This window comes from Musca domestica, unplaced genomic scaffold (assembly GCF_030504385.1).
Source record: "Musca domestica strain aabys unplaced genomic scaffold, Musca_domestica.polishedcontigs.V.1.1 31, whole genome shotgun sequence".
Classification (NCBI taxonomy): domain Eukaryota; kingdom Metazoa; phylum Arthropoda; class Insecta; order Diptera; family Muscidae; genus Musca; species Musca domestica.
Window position 1 is genome coordinate 1,754,881 of NW_026712309.1, and position 15,712 is coordinate 1,770,592.

At 40.1% G+C, this 15,712-nt stretch overlaps 3 protein-coding genes across 3 annotated transcripts; 2 read left to right on the forward strand and 1 right to left on the reverse strand.

The window, feature by feature from the left end:
* The first annotated feature begins 506 nt into the window (after positions 1-506).
* LOC101898979 (PRADC1-like protein) lies at positions 507-3,581 on the forward strand. Its single transcript, XM_005191414.4, has 3 exons — positions 507-728; positions 807-1,059; positions 2,636-3,581. The coding sequence occupies exons 1-3, from the start codon at positions 644-646 to the stop codon at positions 2,928-2,930; spliced, it is 633 nt and encodes a 210-aa protein (XP_005191471.1). The 5' UTR covers positions 507-643; the 3' UTR covers positions 2,931-3,581.
* Positions 3,582-5,578: 1,997 nt separating this feature from the next.
* Positions 5,579-6,153, reverse strand: LOC105262461 (uncharacterized). The gene has a single exon (XM_011297553.3). The coding sequence runs from the start codon at positions 6,082-6,084 to the stop codon at positions 5,677-5,679; it is 408 nt and encodes a 135-aa protein (XP_011295855.2). The 5' UTR covers positions 6,085-6,153; the 3' UTR covers positions 5,579-5,676.
* Positions 6,154-12,118: 5,965 nt separating this feature from the next.
* Positions 12,119-15,492, forward strand: LOC131803625 (uncharacterized). The gene is made up of 2 exons (XM_059125047.1): positions 12,119-12,805; positions 15,393-15,492. The coding sequence occupies exons 1-2, from the start codon at positions 12,298-12,300 to the stop codon at positions 15,395-15,397; spliced, it is 513 nt and encodes a 170-aa protein (XP_058981030.1). The 5' UTR covers positions 12,119-12,297; the 3' UTR covers positions 15,398-15,492.
* The last annotated feature ends 220 nt before the right edge of the window (positions 15,493-15,712 follow it).

The window sequence follows — 15,712 nt, forward strand, 5'->3', positions numbered from 1 at the left end:
ACATCAGTCACAAAAATATCAACTCTGCTTTGACAATATAGGCCATAATTTAAAAAAAATTGTACTCAGCTGTGAGCACTGCCCTACCTTGATATCATTGTACCATGGTGTTTACTAAAAAAAAAAACTTTTACATTTGGTCGGTTCCAGAACTGCAAGAATGTAAAAGTTTTTAATACGATAACGGATTTTCCCTTTATGATATCCAAGAAAATTGCAAAAGAAGTAGATTCTTGCAGCTGCTGGAACAGAGCAATTCTTGAATTTCTGGAACAGACCAATTCTTGCTGTTCTGATACGGGGCAAATTTGTTTCACCATATTTCCATTTCTCTGTTTCAGAACTGAAAAGAATCTAAAAATGCTTATTTAAATAACCGATTTTTCCCTTATGACATCAAAAACATATCGCGAAACTACTAGACTCTTGCACGTTCTGAAACAGAACACATATTTTCTCTGAAGATACATGTTCTAGTTCCGAGAGTTCATTAACTGAATAATTCCATTGAACCTCAATCAGCTGTTTTATTTAGTTTTTTTTAAGAGACATGGATATTTCTCGACATAATCTATAGATTAAACATTAAACAATGTTTTCATCCACAACTACCCACAATTAAGAAACAAAAATTAATGTTGAAATGGAAAAAACCTGCGGTAAATTTATTTTTTGCCTGGCTATGTTGATGCTGGCCTTAGGCCAGCAATTAGTCTCTGGCATGTTGGGTATGTATTGTAATTGATAAATAAAATCAAGGTACAAGATTAGATTTTGCGTTCTAACTGAATGGTGATATCTTGCAGGTGATTCACATCATCCACCGCTGAATGATATTGTCACAACACAGGATATTATAGCCGGTGATGTTTTCTTTGAAATAACTGAACCCTATTCGCTGGAATACACCTACCGTCTGAGGCCATCAAAGGATTTTGGCACATCGTTTTCTCAGCGTTTGGAAGGAGTAGCTTTGGTGCCGACCATACCATCAGATGGCTGCACGAAAATTGAAAATAAACGTGCATTGCGTGGAAATGTTGCACTCATCGATAGGGGGTAAGTATTTCAGGTGATGGTGATATGAATGGATTATAAGTTTATTCAGTCAAATTTAGGATTTATGTATTATAGATTGATCTGTAATAAGAAAAGCATATAATCTATTGTCTTAAACGTAATAACCGGACACACATTTACCTTTTCCATGTGGAAACAATGAAAATCGTCACAAATCAATGGGAAAAAGAATATCGTCATCCACTTAACTCAAACCTTTAATCCATCGTGCTCAACCTGGAAACCTGCTTGGTGGCAATAAGGAAGTGGAATGGGAGGGGTTTCGTAAGAATGTCTCGCAAAATGTAACAAGAGGTATTTGACAAAGTTAAAAACTGTAATTGGATCTATGCCCAATACAAACAGGACATCAGAAGAATAGGAAATTTGCGTATTTTTTCTACAATGATTGGTAATAATACCAACAGGTATTGCGTTTTCCACTTGGTACTTGTGAACAAGAACCCTATATAGCTTAACGAAACCACATAACCGTAATTTTTTAGTTTACTTTTTGACTTTTGTAGTGGGTCCAAACTAAGAGTTGAACTCATGCGCACATCCTCATATCAGCCCTACGGCATCTTCGGCATAGGAAACTACTTTAGATATCACATAGTACCAAGGGCAATTGTTTCTGTCGTCGCTAATTGCCCCTGTTTTGGACAACCTCCGGTGTTCCTCAGAGCTTTCTAGGGCTAGATGGCCCTAATTCTTCGTACCCCATCGATCCAATTAATACATTTGGGGACAATTAAAGAAATATTTAGTTTGCTGTTGTTGTAACAGCTCATACTGCTATGTTCCGCCAACAACGAGACTGAAGTTAGGTGAGTAGGTTTGGTTGCACAGCGAAATAGTTGCCGCGTGTCATGTGGTCTTGGCCACAAGCTGGGCAGGTGTTCTGCACATCGCTGTCGATTCGGTCCCAATAGGAATTGAGGCGGCTGCACTATCCGGATCTTAATTGAGCCAAACATGGTGCTCAAGAAACATTTTGTGCTTCCTGTTGTCTAAGTTTTAAGTCTTCTATGACGGACAACCTAATGTAAGTTCCCCGTAGAAAAGCTAATATCGAATCTGAAGTATTCTGCAGAATCTACCCTAGGAAAACATAAAGCAGTTTTTGATCATATCTCCTTCTCAGCGAAATTTTAAATTTTAAATGTAGCGAAAAATCTGATAACACAGTGAGGCCTAATGATTCCCTTTTCATCACGTATTTTCAAATTGAACGGAACATAGAGTTGATAAGGAATTCTTCTATTTGAATTCCCATACCACATTCTTATCTCTAAGTCTTTATGTAATCTAAAAAGAAAAGTCTCATTTGGAGTTGTATGGATCGGATTATGATGTCACAAGGGTCAACAGACTAAGGAAATATGATATAATTATTGAAAAGAGATATCTCATTTTCTGATGTAAAACTACATGTTAATGAAAAAATCGAAGTATTTAACTATTCTCCAATTGCTAGACAAGTCGTACAACTATCCCATTCATATTTTTATTTAATAATTCATTGTTTATTAATTTCTAACATATTTTTTTTTAATTTTTTTTTTTTTTACAGAGAATGTTCATTTCTAACGAAAACGATAAATGCCGAAATGGCCGGAGCAATGGCAGCAATTATTACAGAATTCAATAGTGAATCCAGTGAATTTGACTATTACATAGAAATGATACATGACAAAACCGATAGAGATACACAAATACCAGCTGGTTATTTACTTGGTAGAAATGGTGTAGTTATCAAGAATACCCTACAACGTCTAAAACGATCATATGCCCGTATAAATTTACCTGTTAATTTAACTTTTGTACCACCATCTAAAATCAATCATCCACCCTGGTTGGGTTGGTGAGGAAGGCGCTAGTTGGCAATTTGAAGAACTGGATTGGTAATGGAAAGTGAGAGCAAATAGAAAATATATAAGAAAGGCCTGCGATACAACTGTAAAGTACAAGAGATGTGTGAAAAAAGAATGACGATTTTTTCGCTTCAATACACTGTGTTACTTTAAACCAAAGTGCATTCTATAACTAATGTCCAAAATTGATAAGACGTCAAATATCAGCATCTTGTTATTTTTTAGTTGATTTTACAAAACTTCTATAGCAAAAGGGGGAAAAACTAAATGATTTATGAAGTAGTTATTTTTTCCATAATTTGTTTTATATAACTTTTTGAAAAGTAATACTATTTTTTTCTAAACATGTAACCAAAAGAGTGAGATTTTTTTGTTACAAGAGAAAATATTGCAGCTAATATTGATATTATAAAAGATATTTTTGATTTTTCTTACCTAAAACAAAATATTTTCAAATTTGTAGCATTCTTCGACACTGTGTAAATGACATTTGTTTTGAATTTCCATTACAATTTTAATGATCGACCCAAAAATGGCTTTATTGTTCCTTTTATTTATTTTTTAATATCGATTCTTGTCAATGTTTTAGTTCAAATTATTTTATTTAAAATGTACATAATAAAACAATAATTTTAAAGATGATAATGAATGGGATTTTGAATGTTTAAAGACTTTTAGAATTGAAGCACAAAACTTGTAATTTTGGAATATTAGTTAGGAGACAAATTCCTTGCAGGAATTGCCAGTATTTTCCTCCGAGCCATTCAAGGCTTCAGGCAAACTTAAAGTCTGCATCGAAAGCATTTTGTAACCCTCATCAAATAGGATACGAATAGAAATAGACTGGCGTAGACCGACCTCTGCAAAAGATGCGAAGATACCACCGGCCAAAACCGGTATATCCATTTTCCATCGACAAGATGCGATCGAACAAGATCTTGTGGTGAATATCACATTCAGTTCTGCTTTCGTCTTCGGGAGGTTTTTTTAAGTCCTAAATTGGTTCCGCAAAACAGCCGATCTCGAGTAATATTCATGTCCACGTGTGTTAAAATCCAAGACGAACTTCGGGTAGAAAACCGAAGTGCTCTCAGAATATGTACTTGGATGCGCTTTGTGGTGACAGTTTACTTCAATTTCAAATCAGTTAGGAAAAGTCAAAAGTCGGGCGGGGTCGAATAAATGATACCCTACACCAATATGCATATTTAGTAGAGCTCCCGTAACAAAAGAATTTATTGGTAGTGGATACCACCTCTCGATAATTGGCTTTAGAGCAGTTATGGTTTGGTTTCAGAAGGAACTAACATATGGTAGGCATATGCATTTTAATCTTTTATGATAAATAACATTGCTATAGAGTGCATGATATCACTTCGAGAAGAATTATATTAAAATATATATATATCGGAGCCGAGTTCCACAAAATGGAAACGTGCGTCCCGAAATTCACTCCATTTGGCTGATTTATGCCATAATTTGCAGAGTAAACCTGAAATTGGAATAAGGATATATATGTGAGCTGTAGCCAAATCTTAGCCGCTCTCGATAAAATTTGGCAAAAGTATTTCCGAGCTCTATAAGATAACGAATGCATATTACGAATGGGAGGGACTTAAACACCAAATCCGATGAAACATATCCGAAACGATTTTCTCCGATGTCCGATGTACTTACTTCTAGACTGAATTCGGTCGGATGTACCAAAATTCAGGTCTTTTGGACTGATATTTTCTATTTGGTGAACAATTAACCCGAATTCGGTAGAGGATATATATGGGTGCTACATCTAAATCTTAACCGATTTTGACAAACTTTGATACACTTATTTCAGAGCTGTATCTGATATCTAATATCAAAGGTTATTGTTGTGGAGTGCATATTACGCTTGTGAGGGACTTTAAACCCCAAATCGGATAAAACATATATATGGGAGCTATAGCTATATCTGAACCGATTTACACTAAATTTAAAGAACTGGTTTCTGGGTTGAATTCAGTTGTAATTACCAAAATTCAGTCCATTTGGGCTGATTTTAGCAATTTGGTGCACAATAAACCTGATATCGGATAAGATATATATGGGAGCTATATCATAATCTGAATCGATCTCAATAAAATTTGACAGAAGTATTTTCGAGCAGTGTCTGATGTCCGGTACCAAATATCATTCTTGTGGAGTGCATATTACGCATATGAGGGATTTTAAACGCCAAATCCGATAAAACATATATATGGGAGCTACAGCTATATCTGAACCGATTTGATGTACTTGCTTCTAAACTGAATTCGGTCGGATGTGCCAAAATTCAGGTCATTTGGACTTACATGGCCATTTGGTGAGATATATGGGAGCTATATCTAAATCTAATCCGATTATCCCCAATTTTAATAGGGTTCGTCCTTGGGCCAAACAAATATTCAGGGCTGTCACAGAAACCATGTTGTCGTTTTTGTAAACCAATTTTGGTTTCATTTGGTGTCATGAAACCAAGTTGGTTTTGTCAATTTCGAATGGAAATAAAACAAATGGAAAATTTCGTATCAATGGGATAATAAGTGCTACCTGCAATTTGTTCACATAAATACATGGACAAACGCACTAAATCGACTCAGAATGTGATTCTATGAAGATCCTCAAAATTAACTGGAACATGGACACATTTTATTTATTTATTCCAAATCACATCAATTTTATTTCCCACAATTTTCAATATAAGTTTACATAAGACATTTACATATTAACGGCGACGACGACGTCTCGAGCTTCTACGGACTGGTTGACTGCGTGAACGACTACGAGAGCGGCTGCTAGATGCACGACGTCGTCTTCGACCTCTTCGTGCGGGAGGATCATCGGCATCGGTTGTGATTTTATCCACACTTTTTGTTTTGGGTACAACAACTTCCACGTTTTCAGCAACCATATCGGATGTTTCCTCGGGAACGAAGTAGTGATCATTTCTTTTTCCAATATACCCATATCGGACGCCAGCTTCCAGCGCAGATTTTGCTTTGTTCATAAAGGCCACATTAAGGGGTTGATCGACATTTAGAGCAATTTGTTCAACCACTTTTGTTAATTGTGCCGGCTGCTGCATATCGTCTAAAATGTTTAATAACTGCTGGCCTTTAATCACGGGTGCCATTTTTTCCAAAAAAGAAAAAAAATAAATTAAAAATTACACAAAATATAAACCAAATATATGGGGTAAAAAAACTGAATGAGAATGAAAAATTTTCCTATGACAGTCAATAAGTTTTCCAAGGCCTGTTGGTATTAAATTCTTTTTTCAGTTTTTATTGGAATTTGAACAATACAGTAGATTTTAATATATTGCGGGACCGTATTTCACGTCCAAGTATATTTGTTATAAAATAGGATTGTCTTTCATCGGCAATCACCCCTCAACTAATGGATAATTTCCTTGCGGAATTGTTAGAATTTCCCACTGAGCCACTTTAGTCTTCAGGTAATCTTGAAGTCTTTTTGGGAATTTTCTTTAAGTGCAAACTTAGATGGAAGAGAGTGAAGATAAATTAACGTACAGGTGTTTAATCAGCACACTCTTCTTGGAAGAAACCCGCAGACCAAATATAGGGATCAGGTCTGTATGATTGCTGTGGTCCGAGAACTCAAAACGGTTTATGAAATTAAAACTTTTATTTATGAAGAAATTATTTTTCGTTTCATTTTCTTTTTCATTTTTAGAGTAAGAATGCAGTCCCTGGATGACAACAATCTGTTAATTCCGTTGAAAATTATGTTTGAAATCATTTAATATGGGAAGGTACAATTATCTATGTACCACAATCTAAACTACAATTTGGACATATATGGGCAGTACTTTACAAGGATGTTTTCTGTCCACTGGGAACACAAACTGCCGATTTTATTTCTGAATCTTATCTCTATCCCTATACTCAATACCAAATGTAGTACCAATCAGTATTTTGCTTACAATTATCGTTCACATTTTCGAAACCACCAGGTTTCAGGCTACACATGAACAGCTACCCCAATACCAAATTTAAGATTTCACGCACTATCCTCTCACCCAATACCAAATTAAAGAGAGTACTATTTAATACTTTAATTTTGAGAAAATGTTATTACTTTTCGTATTTTTTTAGTACGAATTTCCAAAAATCCAGCCTCATTACACCCCTGAGCACAAAGACTACCCTCGTGCAAGATTCTAGCTTTAGGCGTTTCGTCTACGCCTTGATTCTAGGTCAGTCAGTCAGTTTTTCCACTACACTTTTTTGTGTATATAGATTTTGTACCATATCCATTCAACAGTCATCCTAATTCCAAATTTCAGGATTTCAGCCCTATCGGTTCATACAAATTCGAATTGTACCAAATAAAGTACACATAAGTACGAAATTTTCAAAACTTCCTACATATCCCAATCCTACAACCCACAGTTATCCCAATTCCAAAGTTCAACATTCCATCCTTATCGGTTCACCTGAATACAAATTTACCACGATATAGCACAGATAAGTACGAATTTCCAAAACTTCCTACATAACCCAATCCTACACTCCAACAGCAATCTTAATTCCAAATTTCAGGACGCCAGCTCTATTGGTTCACCCAAATTTTAATTGTACCAAATTTAGTACCGTATAGCAAAGATAAGTACGAATTTTCCGAACTTCTTACAAAACCAAATCCTATACCCAAAAGTAAATCCACCAGTAATGTTAATTTTAAATCTAAGGGTGCAAGTACATAAAAGGCTTGAAGTCAAGGCTAGGCATATTAATGTCAAGTTATAATGGATAATGACGGCAGGATTTTAGTGCGGCTCTGTACTCCCTTTATGAAATGTTACAAAATAGGTCTAGCCATGACTTCAAGCTTCTTATGTACTTGTAGCTTAAATTGTACCAAATTTAGTACAATTATGCACACATTTACATAACTACCTACATCATACAGTCCAATAGATATCTTAATTTCAAATTTTAGGATACCAGCTCTATTGGTTCACCCAAATCCAAATTTTACCAAATTTAGTACCATTTAGTACAAATAAATACAAAATTTCCAAAACTACATACACGCTTCAGTCCTACAATGCAAAAGCAATCTCATTTTCAAATTTAGGGATTCCGACTTTATTGGTTCTCCCAAAATTAAAATTGTACCGAATTTAGTACCATTTGGCACACATATGTACGAATTTCTTAGACTACCTACATTTCTCAGTCCATGGTAGGACTAAGAAGGTGAAGTCATGTAACAATTTGTTCAAATTTATACATTTGACAACATCTCATTGTCAAAATTTATATTAATAAATCCATTGTATACACAAAAAATCAGAGATGGGAACTGTTTTTTATGTATTGAAATTTGACAAGGTAAATAACAGAAAATGCAGAGCTGGGAATGCTAATTTGAAATGAGGTTACCTTTATTTCATTTTACCATGCTCCATCTATTCCTCAAAATTCAAATTGTACTAACTTTAGTACCGTTCAGTGCTTTTCGTAAACATGAAACACAATTCCAAAGCTACCTCCTCAAATTTGATTCCCATTTCAATTTTTTAGGTCTAACCCATGGTAGAATTAAGTCATGTAAGCATATGTTTACAATTTTTTCAACATTATTTAGTTGACAACATCTCGATGTCAACATTTATATTTTTAAATCTATTGCATATACAGAAATCAGAGATTGGAAACCTATTTTTCATTAAGTGACATTTGACAAGGCAAATTATAGAAAATGCAGAGATGAATATGCGTATTTGAAAAGGCTTTACCTCCTTAATTTTGCTATTGTCCAATCGTTCAAATGATACGTAAAATTAGTACTTTTCGTACACTTATAGTGCGAACTACCAAAAACCCTTTATTACATCTATCATACACTCCATTAGTGATTCTCATTCCAAATTTAAGAATTCTACCTTCAAATTTAAGAATTCACTTCACCCATCTCGGATTTCTGTATATACAGAGTGAGATAAAAAGCTGCAACAAAGTCAAACGCCATAGTGTATAATTTTTTTTTAATTTTATCTGATAAAAGCAAAAATGTCGGAAATTGCATCAAATTTTAGAATAAGTTTAGATTTGTTCGAATTGGTTACCTTGGCTTGAATTATGCCCTCCAAACGGCCAATGAAACCGTCACACACTGCCCGAATGTTTCTCTGCGGTATTTTGGCTCATTCCCGGCGAAGCGCTTGCTTGAGGTAACCGACGCTTTGGTATTTTTTAGTGGGAACCTTGCTTTCCAAAATACTCCAGACACAATAGTCCAACGGATTGGTATTCGAAAATTTTTGGTGACCATTGTGCACTGGAAATGAAGCGAGGAACCTCGTTTTGTAACCATTCTTGAGTGGCGCGTGCTGAGTGCGATGGTGCTGAGTCCTGTTGGAATGTCCAAGGTCTTCGGTCAAAATGTTTGCATGCCCAAGACTTTAATACACCCTCAAGAATATTTTCGCGATAATACTCGGCATTTATTCTGATGCCACGTTCGATTGTATAAAGTATATATATTCATAATCAACATAAAATTCTAAGTCGATTTAACGATGTCCGTCTGTCTGTCTGTCTGTCCGTCCGTCTGTCTGTTGAAATCACGATACAGCCCAGAGCGCCAAAATTTAGCAGAGCTATTTGCATTGTGTCTAGGATGGTTGGTATTGAAAATGAGATATATCGGTCCACGTTCTGGCATAGTCCCCATATAACGGTACCTCCTGATATTCGGTATTTTGATGATTTATGACACATTTTTTCACGGATTTTTCTGAAAATTGGTATTTGTAGGTCATAACGGGTCCCTGAGCGTGTGGCAAAACATTGCATGTATAGGTCCACGTTGTGGTATAGCCCCCATATAAAGGTACCTCCCGATATTCGTTATTTTAGTTTTATTTTGCCACATTTTTTTAACGGATTTGTCTAAAAATTGGTATTTGTGAGTCGTAATGGTTTCCAGCTCCGGTGGCGAAACATTGCATGTATGGGTCCATGATTTGGTATAGCCCCCATATAACGGTACCTCCCGATATTCGGTAATTTGATGGTTTTTGCCACATTTTTTCACTGATTTGTCTAAAAATTGGTATTTGTGGATCATAATGGGTCCTAGTTCGTGTGGCGAAACATTGTAATTATAGGTCCTCGTTTTGGTATAGCCCCCATATAAAGGTACCTCCCCATAATTGGCATTTTAATGGTTTTTGCCACATTTCTTCTAATATTTCTTTTACCCTAAGGTATGCTTCCGCCGTTCGCGGAAGCATAGCTGAGTGCTACCGGACGCGTCCACGGGTTGCGGATAGTGGGACGCCCGGTAGATATATCGGGTAGCTGCGAATCAAATAAGCAGTCGCGGACAGCTCAGCGGTTTCTAGGGGGAGAGTCTCGGACTAAATACCCGAGTGCCCGTGATCCCTGGTCTCGACGAGGCGGCACTGGCGCCCCTAAACTATCCAGTCAACGGCCTGGTCCACCGCAACGGACCCCCTAATGCTGGGGTGTTACGTAAACCGTGCCCATCAGTATTCCAAGGTTTGCAGTCAGGGTACCGACTGTATTAGAACGGTTGCCTCGTCGATACCTGGGCGCCTCGACGAGTAACAGGCTTAGCTGCCAAGTCCTTACCATGATATGGAGGCTATGTCATGGCGGACCTCGTCACCTCCAATGTCCCGATAACCTATGGAGAAAATAACTAAACAAAAAGCAACAACAAAAACACAAACACTAACCGACAACCAATCAACCACCTCTTCGGAGGTGTCGACCCAGGACATGGCCATGGACAAGATTTTAACTTCGGGCGGGGACGTGACTCTGGAAACGTACAGAGACGTAGTATGTGAAAGCATACAGCGACAGAGTGAACAGCTGTCCGCCCTTCTAGAGAAGACCACTCTAAGGCTCAGCCAAGAGAGTGTGCCCTCCGGTTTTGGGAATGACTCACCCCTCTCCGATGAGGAACTTGACGTCACCGTCATACCCTCATCCTTGAGGGGTGAGACAGCTACAAAAACTATAGAGAGCACTCAATCTGCTGCCATGGGGGGGTCAACTCTTGTGGAAGGGGTTACATCGGTATCTACCGATGCGACCAACCTCCGGATCGAGGATGGCGTCGTGGAAAGGGACACTGAAGTTCCAACCAACCGCGATGCCTCCGGATCGAAGGAGGTAAAAATAAGGAAGGGTTACAAACGGTCGGTGAGGTACTGTAAGAGCTTCATCGGTCGCGAACCCTTACAAATTACAGAGAGGGAAAAAGCCCTGATTAGGGTGAACATGAAGGCAATAAGGAAGTTCGAGAAGAACCATCCGGAAGTGCCTAAATGTACACTCGAAAAGGACCTTGCCTCTCTCTTTACAGCCCCCACTAACAAGGTAAATCCGTCTGAGGATAAGCCAACTAGTGGGGCTGGGGTGAAGGGCAACACCTCTCCCGGCGGTGGAAAGACAGCTTCGGCTGTTGCACCACCAACGGAATCAAGTGTAGCCCCCACCACTTCTAACTCAGGAAAACGGAGGAACAAAAGGAAGGACGCCCCTAACGGAAATTCTGCCCCAGTGGAACCAAAGGAGGCCAAATCCTCTTCTCGGGTAACGATGAAGAGAGGACGGTCAACGGAGGAACCACATCCCGAGGCAAAGAAACCGTTAACGGGCAAACTTCCTCCTCCGCCAACTGCGGCTTCTACGCCAGCAACTGTAGCTGGTAGGGAGGTAGTGGCAAGGCCGGTGCAAGCAGCCTTAGTGGACCCTAGGTCTGCTAATGCGAAGCCTGCTACCACCAACCCACAGCCTTCAAGCCAGCCATCAAGAAAGAGGAAACACTCCCAAACCCTGTACCCGGACAATCTCCGTGTAGCGGTCATCGACCGAGCTGAGCCGGAAGGCAAAATCAGTGAAAGTCGGTGGCTTCTCATTGAGGACCGTCTGAGGGAACAGGTTTTCCTGGGGGAGGATCCTTCCAAGTTACAGTTTGGCAGTGCAACCGTCTACAAGGGAGTGAAGGTCATCTGCTGCGAAAATGAGGAGTCAAAGAACTTCCTCGTGACCGCAGTAGCTGGCCTTCAGGAACTTTGGGATGGAAGTGCACTTGCTGCTGTATCCCTGAAGGATATCCCCTGCAGGAGGATTTTAACAGCATGGGTGCCGCCGCCCTCTGTGGACCCGGCGCGCGTGCTGATAATATTGGGGAAGCAGAATCCCAATCTCTGCACGGACGGCTGGCGCTTAGTTGGCTCAAGTACGGAGGGAGGGGGCCTGGTCATAAAGGTCTCTGTTGATACTGCTGGCCAGGAATACCTTCAGGCTCGTGGAGGGAAGTTGCACTTCGGCACAGGATGGATTCGGTTCCGTCTAACGCCGCCGTCGCAGTAGGAGAAACGAAGCCACAGCTGCTTAGCATTGTGCAGATTAACCTGCATCACTGCAAGGCAGCTGGGGCTGAGCTTCTCCTATCCCTCTCCAAGCTTGAAGTTGACATAGCCCTGGTCCAGGAACCTTACATTTTTAAGAATAAGGTAACTGGGCTAGGGAGTGAGCGGTACATCACCTATGCCACCTCCAATGGGGAAAAGGTTAGAACGTGTATCGTCGCAAAGAAAAACTTAAACTTAATCTTCCTTAACAATTTCAGCGGAGGAGACGCCACGGCGGTCAGACTGGAGACTAGGACGGGCAAAACACTATTCCTCGTCTCCCTGTACCTTCCCTTCGAGCACCCCGACCCACCGGGCCAAGTGGTAGAGGAGCTGGTCTCAGTACTGGGTGGAAAAGGCGGACTCATCATTGGATGTGATGCAAACGCTCACCACTCTCAATGGGGCAGTAGTAACACCAATGCCAGAGGTGAGTACATTTTTGATTTTATCTTATCTCATAATCTCAAAATCTGTAACCGGGGAAAGGAGGCGACTTTTTGTATTAAGAATAGAGAGGAGGTCATAGATCTCACTCTCACTAACATGGATGAATCACTTATACTGAACTGGAAAGTTTCGACTGAGTGTTCCTTCTCGGATCACCGGAAAATAACATTCCAAATTTCGGTAGAGGGATTGAATCAAAAACCGCATAGGAACCCGAGAAGGGCTCGATGGAATCAATTTGCGGAGCATACCGCACGGATGCTTAAGTCCACTGGTGATTTTCCAGTGGCCTCGGCATCGGATGTGGACGACTCCGTCAAGTTGTTAACAAAGATCCTGATCGGCAGCTATGAAAGAGCCTGTCCGCTAACCTTCCCGGGTAAAAGGCACCAGCCTGTCTGGTGGTCGAAAGACCTAGCTCAGCTCAGGAAGACTAGCAGACGCTTATACAATAAGGCCAACAAGACCAAACTGGGTACGGACTGGGAAGCTTATAAACTAGCCTTCAATAAGTACAACAGTGAGATCAAGAAGGCCAAGAGACGGTCTTGGGTGTGTTTCACCGAGTCCATAGATGATGTCAACGCAGCCTCCAGATTCCGTAGAGTACTTTCAAAGGACCCAAAATCCATTGGAAGTATAAAGCGGGCTGATGGTAGCTGGACTGACTCAGGTCTAGAGACTCTCAATCTATTAGCCAGTACTCACTTTCCGAACTGCTCTGATGCGGTATTTGACCGATTGGCAACACGGTCTAGTCAGCATAGTGGGACGGAAGATGTGAATCTGACTAATAGTATTGTTAACACCCCCAAGATTTTGTGGGCCATTAACTCATTCAAACCTTTTAAGTCACCGGGTCCAGATGGCATTATCCCCGCCATGCTACAGCATGCGTCGGCGGAGATAATACCAGTCCTGGAGGTGATATTTAAGGCTTGTTTGCGTCTTTCTCACATCCCACTACTGTGGAGGGAAGTTACAGTCACTTACATTCCCAAAGCTGGGAAGCCAAGTCATGTTCTTCCAAAAGACTACAGGCCTATTAGTCTCTCGTCGTTTCTATTGAAAACGCTAGAGAGATTAATAGACATAGAGATCAGATCTCTAATACCCCTGACCTCTTTAAGCACTGCTCAGCACGCCTATATGAAAGGCAAATCTGTTGAGTCAGCGCAGCACGACGTCGTGGGTTATATAGAGAAGAACCTGAACAGCTCATGTTTCACGTTGGCGGCCTTCCTCGATATCGAGGGGGCCTTCAATAATGTTACATTAGAGGCAATTCACAGTTCTCTCGAAAGACTTAGTGTGCCACCACTTCTCGTCGACTGGATTGATGTTATGCTCAGCAGCAGAATCATCAACTCTAGCATCGGGGAGTGCTCTGTTAGGAAAACGGTCACTAGGGGTACTCCACAAGGAGGCGTTTTGTCACCACTGCTTTGGCTTCTGGTGGAGTCAACCCTTCGGGCACTCTGTCATTCTTAAGTATGTGGAAAACGTAAGTAATCAGGCTATAGCTAGTGACTATATACTCCCTAGGCTCAGCTTTGATCTACTTGACATCCGTATACCAAACAGGGATATCTGGTCCCGTGGCACTCCACCTTTCGACGGTATAGCGGTCTATACTGATGGTTCAAAGATGGAAAGTGGAACGGGTGCTGGAGTCTACTGTGAAAGCCTAAGTATCCGAAGATCCTTCAGGCTAAACAGCGATTGCAGCGTTTTTCAGGCAGAAATTTTTGCTGTCAGAATGGCCATAGAACTGTTGAATAATAGAATTAACGAACGGGATGGACCGGTGACTATATATGTCGATAGTCAAGCGGCCCTAAAAGCTCTAAATTCTTTCACAATCAAGTCTATGACTGTTCTGGAGTGCAAGAATGCCCTGGAAAAGTTTAAGTCAGCTGTCAAGCTCTGTTGGGTCCCTGGGCACTGCAACATATCTGGCAATGAATCTGCCGATGAATTGGCCAGACGCGGATCTGAGTCAGTAGATCTAGAGATCGAGAGCTCAGTGAAGCCACCTTTATGCCACTTCTTTCAAGTTCTGCATAAACACTATCTTGGAAGATTTCAACAGAACTGGCTATCTGGAAGGGGATGCATCATCTCCAAAAAGATTTGGCCGGTGAACTCCGAACGGAGATCACGGTCACTCTTGTCCATGACGAAGTTGGACTTGAAGCTTGTGGTGGGCCTAATTACAGGTCATTGCAACATAAAGGCCATGACTTCAAAATGGGGGGGTGACGACACTGAATACTGCAGGCTATGTCAGGACGAGGAAGAAACAGAAACGGTGGAACACTTACTCTGTCATTGTCCTACCCTCATCGGAGTAAGACATAGGCTTCTGGGTAAGCACTTACTGCCTGACCTGTCATACCTCTCCGAAACAGAACCAGCAGTCATTCTTCAATTAGCCAGAAGACTAAAATGGCTAAGGACGACACGTTGATTACACCGTGGACGCAAACCCACTAGCTTCTCTAATTCTTCTAAATCCTATATTCTACACTAACTATCTTTCTTACCTCACTTCCACTTCTTTCTAGACTAGGATGATCACAATGGGCCAATAGGTCTCCGAGTGGAGTGGTTGTTGTTTTTACGCAACCACACATCCTTTAACCTAACCTAACCTAACCTACCCTAAGGTGGAGGGTATTAAAAGTTTGGCCCAGCCGAACTTAATGGTTTTTTACTTGTTTTATCTTAAAAAGATTTTTAAATATTGCTGAAATTAATTGTCATACATTTTTAATTTCCCTCATCTGGTAAAATAGATTTGAAGGAAATGAATTTTTTTGGGAATATAGGACAATTGCCGTAAACGAAAAAGTGTTAAGAAGTTGCAGGTATTCAATTATTATTA

Bases quoted from the DNA above. Each gene is read 5' to 3' on its own strand.
- LOC105262461 (XM_011297553.3), bottom strand. From the start codon at position 6,084: ATGGCACCCGTGATTAAAGGCCAGCAGTTATTAAACATTTTAGACGAT.
- LOC131803625 (XM_059125047.1), top strand. From the start codon at position 12,298: ATGGATTCGGTTCCGTCTAACGCCGCCGTCGCAGTAGGAGAAACGAAG.
- LOC101898979 (XM_005191414.4), top strand. From the start codon at position 644: ATGGAAAAAACCTGCGGTAAATTTATTTTTTGCCTGGCTATGTTGATG. The intron at 729-806 runs GTATGTATTGTA...GATATCTTGCAG, and splicing joins ATTAGTCTCTGGCATGTTGG to GTGATTCACATCATCCACCG. The intron at 1,060-2,635 runs GTAAGTATTTCA...TTTTTTTTACAG, and splicing joins GTTGCACTCATCGATAGGGG to AGAATGTTCATTTCTAACGA.